The following is a 10223-nucleotide window of genomic DNA, read 5'->3' on the forward strand; positions in this document are numbered from 1 at the left end:
GAGGCGCACTTTTCCAGTGCCCCATAGAAGACACCCACAGAGGACACGCACGTCGCTCCCTGGCTCGATCGCCTCGGTCCCCTGGCTGCCGACCTCTCTTCTCCCCTCCTTCCAGGAGCGGGTGACCCCAGTCTCCACCCCCGCGCCGGCCGACCCCTCAGTACCTCCCGGGGCTTCCCAGTCTTCGCTGCCGGTCACAGCCCCTCCATTTGAGGCCCCTGTCCCGTCTCCCACTTCCTCTGCCTTCGGTATCTTCCTCCCGGTTCATTTTTCCTCACCCTCACCCTGTTGCTCTTCACTTCCCTCTCCGAATCCCTGCGTGTCCCCTCCTTGTCCCCCCGCAGATCCTTTTTCTGCCTCATTTTTCTCATTCTGAAGTTCTCTCCGCCCCTGGTCCTTGGACACCTTCGCTCTGCCCTGCTCCGCCTGGGCATCCTGCCCGCTGGGTTCCTAGCCTCAGTTTCCTTCCGGCCCCGACTCCTTCCTCTAACGGAGGCCCTTCCCCGAGGGCGGATGTGTGCCGGGAAGGCGAAGGCCGCAGCGGGCCGACAGGATCCCGGCTCAGCCCCGCGGGTCCCACCACAGCCATGCGACGCCCTGGGCGAGGCCTCGGCTGGATCCGGGGGACCCAGGTGAGGGCTGGGGTTTGGGGAGGTCGGAGCGGCGGCGCCGCGGGGAGCCCGGCCTTTCGCTCTGGGGTCGGCTCTGGAGCGTTCACATCGGGCCCCCTCGGGAGCCGGGAACCTCTCCCTGCGACTGCTGGTGCCAGAGCGGGTGCTCCCCGCGCCCTGCCTTCCCTCATCCGCGCTCGGGGCCGAGAACCCCAAGGGGTGACTCTGAAGCCCGCTCGGTGGAGAGGCTGCCTGCGCCTTCCCGCTGCGCGAGGAGGCCAGAGGGGCAGAGCGGGTCACCTGCACGCGGGGACCCTCGCCGCAGCTCGCCAAGCCCGGGAAACCTAGGCCTCTGCCACTTTGGTCCCGTGTACCCGAATGTGGGAGGGTTAGCGGGAGCCGGTCCTGCGCCTCAGGGACCTTTTTTTGGTAGCAGAGCTTGCTAGGGTTTCCCAGAAGGGCCGCGGAGTCTGGGCAGGACGAGGTGGTAATTACAGCCCGGGCTAGGGCGCTGCGGCTGAGTGGGATGGAGGCGGGCCAGCCAGCGCCTCTGGGGCCGGGGCCGGGGGGTCCTGGGAGAGGGCGCCCTCAGGTGGCGGCTCCTTGGGCCGCAGCGAGACCCCTCTGTCACAGCACGACCTGAGCTCCTGGCACGTTGGTCGTCTTTCCACTTCACCTGGATTAAATTTCCGAGATGGGGCCACAGCCTCACACCTCCCAATCTCTACATCTTTTCTTATCTTCTCCCTACACCTCCTTCCTTATCTTTCCCTCTCCTTTAACCTCCTTGTTGCTTTCTCGTCTCTCCTTCTCTAATCAATCATTCCCCCTTCAAACTGTTTTCCTTACGGCCTTTATCTCCACTTGAAGTTCTTTGGTATAAAGAAATGAACACCCCTAAATACCTTAAAGAGCGATGGTGACAAACACTCCGGAGTGACAGATGGAGAAACAGGGGCCCACACAGCCACAGTGCCTTACTTAAGGTTATACAGGTCGTACTAACAACTGGCATTTATATAGTATTTTGCGTTTCATGAAGAGTCATTTAGTATACTACCTCAATCTCCAGACAGTCCTTAAAAAAAAAAAACCTAACAGCTTTATTGAGATTTAATTTATATGCCCTAAAATCTACCCAATGTAGGTATGAAATGATTTTAGTATGTTTAGAGCTGAACAACCATCATCACATTTAAATTTAGAATTTTTCTAACACACCTTTTCAAAAAAATGTTCTGTCCATTTACAGTCTCTTTGAATTTAACCCTTAACCCAGGCAGGCACTGATCTAGATAACCTCTCAAAAATTATTATTCTAGGGCCGGGGATTTAGCTTAGTGGTGCCACTGCCTGCCTCGCAAGCAAAAGGTCCTCAGTTTGATCCCTAGAAACAGGCCCCCCAAATTATTCTGGTTTTATAGAAATTCTTTTGTTCTGTTTTTTGAGACAGGGTCTCACTATGTAGTCGAGACTGACCTGGAACTCACTATGTAGCCCAGGCTGGTCTCAAACTCACAGCAATCCTCCTGCCTCAGCCTCCCAAGTGCTGCGATTACAGGCGCGTGCCACCACAACTGGCCTAGTTTTATAGAATATTGACTTAACAATGAGAAAACTGAAATAATTTATCCAAGATCGTATAGCTAATGACTAATAGATTCAAGGTGGAATTTATTTATTTATTTAGGCATTTTGAGACAGGGTCTTAGTAGGCAGTCCGGGCTGTCTTTAATTTGATGTATAGTCCAGACTAGCCTCAGATTCACAGTCATTCTCCTGCTCTCGGTGCTGAGGTCACAGGTGTGCACCACTATGCCCAGCTTCAGGATAGAATTTAAGACTTTTCATCCCATTCTAAAACTTTTCCCACTAAAGGATAATACTTTCCTTTCACTGTCGTTTATTATTTTGTTTTTCTGTTTCTTTTTTTTGGTACCAGAGATCGAATTTAGAACCTTAGGCTGACAAGGCAGGCACAGCACTACTGAGCTAAATCCCTGGCCCTATTTTGGTTTGGTTTTTTTTCCCACTCTTCTACATGAACTTCCTTTTCCTAACCCATTCTCTTCCCTTGGGAAATGCTGAGGGATTTCCCTGAGTTTAAGAAAGCAGTACTGCATTCTGTCCTTGGAAACTCTTTCCTGTGGCCAGAATTCCTGGGGAGGTAGCAAGCCAGCTTAGGGCATGGTGGGGTTAATGGCTTTTGCTTCTCCTCCTCCCAGTCTTGAGGTGGGTCCCAGGCACTGTGCTGGCCTCTCTTCAGCCAGCTTGGGTGGAAATGGTGACAGAGATTATGTGGTACAGGCCAGGAAGGGTGGAAGCTGGGATGGTAAATATAGTAACTCCATGGCTGTAGCTGGCTCTTTCCCCTGTTTCCTCTGTAAGTCATCCATCTGGGTGATGGCTGAAAGCAAAGGGAGATTCTTCCTGGGTCCACCTCCCCAGGCCTCAGCTATCTCCAGTAACATTTCAGTAGCCAATGGTAAGTTTCTCACCTTTGCAAGGTGGCCAAGGGACGGGTATATGGGGACGTGTTAATACACGCAGGATCCTCTTTACAGTCTCAGGTACCAAAAACATGAGCCAGGGAAAGAGGGGCAGGTAGGTGGCTGAGAAACTCAGGTTCTGGCTGCATAATCTATTTTATCCCTGGTTCTAAGGGTCTTAGCTCCCCCAAACAGCACCAAGCCAGGTAGGAACCCGAGTCTTGCACTCTTGATAGTCACCACTGTGATTCGGAGCTGATTGTGTTGGGGTAAAGCTGATTTCTGAGGAAGAGAAGGTACAGGAGTTGAGATATACAGAGATGGCAGGAAAGGCTGGGTTTTCCCTGTGTTTGCTTTAAGAAAGCATCCTAGTAAGAAGACCCCTGGGAAAAGAGACAAAGAGAGAAGAGAAGGAAAGGTTGAGGAGCAAGCTTCTGTTTCAGCCGTGCCACCCACCCAGTGGCCTCTGGCTACCAATGTCTTTGGGTTTTGGACACTGGATTTTGTTCTTCCTACTAAAATAGTTTCCTCACCATGCATAAGGATCCAGATAGCTGGGCGTCAGTCTTCAGCTGCTGAGAACTGGGTTCTGAGTAGCATAGAGTAAGAAAGCCTAGAAGTACAGGCGAGGCTCTGTGCTTGTGATGGCCAGGGTCAGGACTGTTGTTTTGTGGTGTCTGTGCTGTGGCTGGAGGCTTGAGACCAGGCACCGCCTCTCCCCCTATCTCTGTAGCCTCCCCCACCTTTCCTTTACCACGAGTATGCTGGGAATGATGGTGGCTGGTGCTGTTCGTTCCCGGAGAACCCTGCCACAGAGCCACTTTCCTTCTTCCTTGCCCTTTCCCTCTCACCTGCTTTATGCTGTGTCCCCAGGAGCTCTGGAGCCCTAGGACCATGGATGCTGTCAATAGGAGCCATGTAGGCCCTGGATGCAAGACCCAGGCCATGGTGCAGGTGAGTGGGGTTGGGGCTGTGGGGCAAGAGAGCACTTCAGGTTTTCTACACACCTGAGCCTCCAGCTCCGGGATGAGAGCAGCAGTTCTGTTTCTCTGTGCCCTTCCTCTGGTCCTAAGCCTATTAAGAGCTCAGTCTTTATCTGAATCAGATTAATTGGTTCACCCAGAAACTCCTCTTTGAAAGTCAGAAAGCAGTTTACAGATAGTCGCTGGGCTGTATCACCTTGATCTGTGCCTCCACCCTCCCTTGTAGTTTAGTTTAGCAGGAGCAAGCAGCAGCCCTACAGATAGCCCCAGAAGAGGCTGCAGAGCTGGACTGGCCCCTCCTACAGTGCCCCCTCCACCTTCCCAGTACCCCTGTCTCCCCCACCCCTCCCGCCTTGCTTCTGTTCTAGACAAAGGGGCAGTTGAGCCAAGACTTGAGATAAATCCACTGGGACGAGTTAGTGGCCTAGATTCAGATCTAATTATGATTTAGGGGGATAATGCTCTGGCTAAGATTTTGTGCATAACCCTTCAGCACCCTCACAGCTCTTTGGAGAGGAACTGAGGCTGGAGAGAGTGCTGGTGTGACTGTGACCAGGGAGGTAAGGTGCTGGCCTGGAGTCTCTAATGATGCTCATTCTCCACCCCCATGACCTGCAGAAAGGACCCTTGGACTTGATTGAGACAGGCAAGGGGCTGAAAGTGCAAACAGACAAACCCCACCTGGTGAGCCTGGGCAGTGGGCGGCTCAGCACTGCCATCACCCTCCTGCCGCTGGAGGAAGGTAAGCGGACCAGGTGTCCTACCTGCCCACCCCCAGGCCAGGCCCCTGCTTGAGTTCGGGCCTCTTCCGCCATCTACCAGCAATGTTCCTCTGTGTCTGCCTTCTCTGGTTGGTAATCTGGCTCCATGACTGGGATTAAAGATCTGTTAGAAACAAGGAAGAGCTCTAAGAGAAACAGGAGAGCATACTGCTCTGAGCTACCTGTGTAGCCAAGAAGAAAGGGGGCCCACTCCCAGATGCTGCCTAGCCTAGGAGGCTGGGCTGGGGGAGCATGGAAAAATGGGAGCAGGGGCACCATACCCCAAGGGGAGCCCTGGCATGGCCCTCTCCGGCCCCCAGCTTCTACCTTCCCTCTTCCCTCCTGGCTGCACCTGTTGCCCGGGTGATGTCTGCATTCCCCACATTCTCCAAATACCAATCCCAGGGGCTCTGCCAGGGAGGGGTTTCAGGATGAGGCAGCACGGGAATGCTGGAGAGGGAGGATGGGTGGGATGGGTTGCAGGTTGCAGAAGGAAGGGAGGGAAAGAGATTTAGAAGAAAAGAGGGAGAAGTAGCAAGAAGGGGAAAAGGAGCATACAAAGGGGTGGTTTGGGGGCTAAGGGAGGTCTTTCTAAAAGAAGGACTCCTTCTCTACTCCCTCAGGGGAGTGCGGCTCCTGCGCCCTCCGGGCCATCCCACTCTGAGGCAGTTTTCTCTGCTTGAGCAGCGCTATCAGTTACTGGCTCACCAGGCTCAGGGGGCCCAGTATGGTGGCCAGTGGTGGGTAGAGCTAGGAAGTGAAAATGTATTTCCTCCTGTTCCTCCCTGCCTCCTCAGCCTGGACCCCTCTGACTCAGTTTGCTTCCTGTCTCCAGGGAGGACAGTGATTGGCTCTGCAGCCAAGGACATCTCCTTGCAGGGTCCAGGCCTGGCCCCAGAGCACTGCTACATCGAGAATCTGCGGGGTACCCTCACCCTCTACCCTTGTGGCAACGCCTGTACTGTTGATGGGCTCCTGGTTCAGCAGCCAACCCGGCTCACTCAGGGTAAGGCTTGACGCCCTCAAACTGAGGAAGGGGCCTCTGTTTCAAAGCTTGTAAATGCTGGGTGCAGGAGAAGCTGGCTGAAGTGGTTGCTATGGTAACTGCCTGAATGGCCATACTCTGTTGCTTCTCGATGTAACATTTCAACTCCCCCCACCCAGCATTCAGATTTGTCTCCAACCTGCCTTTCTTTTCTAGTTGCCCTCACCTTGCTTCCCTACACCATGGAGAAAGAAAGGGTTCAGATTTTAGTTGTCAGAGGGCCCTGCCCAGAGGGCTGTTAGTGGTTGTTGGGGGAGAGCGGGTAGAACAGAAGCAAGAGGGCGTCGTCATCAGTGGCAGGACATGGTGGCACACACGTGTAGGCCCAGCCATCTCGGAGGCTGAGGCTGCACATCATGAGTTTGAACCCAGCCTGGGCAACTTGGTGAGCCCCTGTCTCAGAATAAAAAGTAAAAAAGGGGTGAGGATATTGCTCAGCACTCCCTGAAGTCAATCCCCAGTACTGAATTAAAAAAAAAAAATAATAGGGAGGAATCAGATATTGTTCAGTGATGTCAAGAGGGAGTTGTTTGGGCTGGGGATTTAGTTCAGTGGTCTGCCGCCTGCCTCGCAAGCAGAAGGACCCAAGTTGGATCCCCAGTACCAAAAAAAAAAAAAAAAAAAAAAAAAAAAAGAGGGAGTTGTTTTGAGAAGGTGTAGAGGAGCACAAAACCCACTGTGGGGATGGAGGAAGAGTAGAATATGAAGGCAAAATTTGAAGACAAGCAGCCTGCTCCTGCTACAAGACTGTTAACAGTGACTTTTGGGTCATGAATATGGTAACCATGCTGTTTCCCATAGCACCAGGCCATTCTGTTGTGCAACGGAGGCCCTGCTGTGTAAGGGCCCCTAATTACTATGGTTACCAGGCAGGCAATAGATGGCCAGGTGGCACTTTGACAGGCCAGGTGTATTCACCCTGGAAACATTTCTGGGCATCGATTTATATATACAGCGAATTGAGAGATTAGGGGAGTGAGAAAAAGCAGATTTGGTTGGGGGTCAGAGGTGAGGTGAACATGAGGGTGTGGGTTCTGGGCTGAGCTCTGCTCTCATCAGAGGGACCCACTGGAGCCTTGTTTTCTGGGGACTCTCATTGCCTGGAGGGCCCCCCCACTCCGTTGTTTCCTAAGATCCTTCTGCGCACATCCCTTGACACCTTTACATGCCCATTTCTTCACAGCTGACCTAAGAACTGGTCAAACCCCACTCCTGCTCGCTGCCTTTGGGGTCGGGGCATTCAAGGATGCCCAGCTTGAGGGAAGCACCTTTGCAGTCCTTCTCCAGGGTTTCAGCGTCCCTAACTGGGGCTTTGGCCACAATGCTATCTAGTCCCTGTCTCAGAGAGAGCATGCATCCACTCCAGGGTTTGGGTGCATGCGGGCGAGACAATAGGGCAGAAAGGATGGGCAGGGCAGAGTTCAAAGTCGGCCCAGCCCTTACTGCCTAGTCCCCAGTCCCCTGGCTTCCGTGGGTAAGAGTATTCTCGTCCTGTGTGTGGCAAGCAGGATGAAGGGACTGATGTGATGCTCTCTTGTCTGGCCTTCCCAGCACATCTTTAGCTCTTGAGAAAAGGGAGGGCCTGAGGCCACCATGGAATTCTTAAGCATTTCCTGTGGCCCCAGTGACCCCAGAAGCCCACCCTGCCAAGTATGTACCCTCCCACTCTCTTCTGACCCTAGACTCCCTTTGCCTCCCAGCACCCTCAGCCTTCTAGTCTGGGCTCGCTGGGTTCTGAAGCTTGGCAGCCTGAGGGGGGTAGGCGGAGGCACAAAGGAATGGGTGTTCTCCCCAGCCGCCCCCCTCCCCTGGGCTCCAGGAGCTGAGGGTTTCCTTGTCTCATCTCTAGAGCAAGGCACCAAGCCCAGCCCTGCCTGGCCCCACTCCGGACATTCTTGGGAGTGCGTTTCCTTGGAAACTGGGTGGCTCAGGGGTGCATATGCTATCTCTGTGTGTCTCCATAACAGGAGTGTGTTTATATATCTCCAGATATTCTTGGGATGCAGGGCTTGCGCATCTGTTTGTTTGTGTCTTTCCTTGTGTTTATGGATAAGCATGTTCAAGTGGTTGGTGTGGGTGAAACGGGGACTGAGGGAACCAAAATGTCTGTGTGTACCCTTGTGTGTAGACTAGAACTCATTGGCCCTATGCCTACTTGTGGGTGTGTGTATAAGGGGGCCATATAGCTGGGTGTGGTGGCACATGCCTATAATCCCAGCACTCTTGGAGGCTGAGGCAGAAGGATCTCAAGTTTGAGTTAAGCCTGAACAAGCTAGTGACTTATCAAGACTGTTTCAAAATTAAAAAAAAAAAGAAAAGAAAAGAAAAGAAAAAGGGTTTAGGATGTAATTCAGGGCAAAGGCTCTGAATCCCCTGAGTTAAAAAAAAAAAAAAGGACCATCATTTTCTCTGCTTTATAGCCCTCATTTAGCCCTGTAGATGAGACCCTCCTCTTTGAAAACCAGAGGGATATCTTGGGAATAACAAGGCTGGCCGGGCCATGGAAGCATCATTCTGGGCATTGTGCCAGCCACAGACAACTTGGAGAGACAGTTATGACAAGCAGGGATGGCTGTGACAGGCTCCTCCAGCAGGAGTGTGCTTGGGCCGAGGGAGGAAGGACGCTGGCAGAAAGCAGATGCCAACCTTTAGCCTAGAGCTATGAACATGGGGGCATGAAGTGAGGGAGCTAGGGGAACGTTGGTTCCACTCCTGGACGCAGGCACTTGGCACAGCTCATGCTGCCCTCTTCTCTACAGAGCAAGGGGTGGGGCTGGGAATGGGACCAAGGAAATAAGGCCCAATAGGTCCAGGCTGCCCCACCCTGGCACTGCAGGCCAGACCACATGAAAGACTGGGGAGGGGACTAAGTAGGGGGGAACCCAGAAAGCCACACAGCTCAGGGCCCCAAGATGTCTAGACAGTTAGTCCCTATCCACTCTTTTTCTTCGTTAAGTTTATTGGTACATTTAAAGCAAACAATACAGTTCCATTTATCATTGGGATCTTGTACCTTTAGCCCCTATCCACTCTTGCCGTGTGCTGCCAGTCCTTGCCTGTAAGTGTCCTTTACTTCCTAAGCCCCTTGGTGGTGGGGTGGAGACTGTGGGGTGAGAGGAGGAGGGTAGCTCAGGAGCCAAGGTTCCTAGGTTATCCAGATGCCTCTCTTTGGGACCTAAGACACTGGGCCTCTCTTCTCCCAGCAGTTGTCAATTACTTCTGTAAACTGGGAAGAAAGTCTCCAAGCTTTCTCTCTACCGTAAGAAGTCGATAAACAGCTCAAATACTATAAAGCTCAGCTTCCCACACCCTTGGCGTTTCTCACTAGTGGCATTGCTCAGGCTGCCTGGGACTGTCCAGCTGGCCATCACAGTTTCCAGACCGATGAATCACTCTTCCTGAGGAGTATTTTTTTTTAACTTTAAAGCCTCCACTCATTTTGCATTTGACCCTATATGGGTCTTCCTTTTTTCTTTGGAAGGAAATGAGTTTTGTGGGCATATGTAAGTGAATGTACGTGTGTGTGTGCGTGTGTGTGTGTGTGTGTGTGTGTGTGTGTGTAGTATGGCAGTGTGAGTGGGTGGGAGTGTACTATTCAGCAAGGGTGGAAATTTTTCCTCATTATTTCTCTGTGGAGGCTTTTTATTTCAGTCTCTTCAAGGGCTGAGAGAAAGGACAGCTGTTCCTGAGTGAGTGCTGGAGCTGGGGGTGAGTGTATAAGAATGTGTGTGTAAGAGACACAGTGTGTATAATGAGGTGCTTTCGTTACTCAGTGTGAGCAGTGTTGGTGTGCCTCGAGGCACTGGGAGAACGAATATGGTGCATCCCTGAAGGTTCTGGTGGCGACATTCCCCACATAGGAAGGGCACCTCTACTACCTTCCTACACTAGAGGGTTTTGGGTGAGACCTATGCTGGAAGCACAGCTGGGTGTGGTAGTGCACACCTATATTCCCAGTTTGAGGCTGGGAGGCTGAGGCAGGAGAATTTCCTCAACTACGAGGCCAACCTGGGCTACATAGTGAGTTCAAAGCCAGACTAAGCTATGAAACGAGACCCGAGATCCTGCCCCTCCCCAGAAGCACCTCCTGGCTCTTTATCTTCTACCTCCTTTTCTTTTTTTTCTTTTTTGAGACAAGGCTATGAACTCAGTATGTAACCCAGGCTGGCCTCTAACTCACGGCGATCCTCTCGCCTCAGCCTCCCGAGTGCTGGAAGCATAAACCAGCGCCACCACGCCCGGGTCTCCATTTACCTCTCAGGGCTTCTTCCAGTGTCCCCTCCCTCAAACCTCTCTCCTCCCTGCCCCACTTTCCTCCGGCTCCGGGAGCTGCA

General features: G+C 52.6%; 1 protein-coding gene across 15 annotated transcripts in view; it reads left to right on the forward strand.

The window, feature by feature from the left end:
* Positions 1–10223, forward strand: part of Phldb1 (pleckstrin homology like domain family B member 1) — a 46731-nt gene that overhangs the window by 1439 nt on the left and 35069 nt on the right. For 14 of the 15 annotated variants that reach the window (XM_010629317.2, XM_010629318.2, XM_019208196.2 and 11 more), the window contains exons 1-4: positions 7–632; positions 3974–4054; positions 4702–4825; positions 5680–5850. In XM_010629317.2, coding sequence (XP_010627619.1) covers positions 588–632; positions 3974–4054; positions 4702–4825; positions 5680–5850 — 421 coding nt within the window. In that variant the 5' untranslated portion in view covers positions 7–587. Of the gene's footprint in view, positions 1–6; positions 633–3973; positions 4055–4701; positions 4826–5679; positions 5851–10223 lie in introns of those variants that run through there. The other variant, XM_010629320.1, reaches the window with a different exon arrangement.

The sequence above is a fragment of the Fukomys damarensis genome, unplaced genomic scaffold, assembly GCF_012274545.1.
Source record: "Fukomys damarensis isolate Sample0158 unplaced genomic scaffold, DMR_v1.0_HiC HiC_scaffold_16, whole genome shotgun sequence".
NCBI lineage: Eukaryota > Metazoa > Chordata > Mammalia > Rodentia > Bathyergidae > Fukomys > Fukomys damarensis.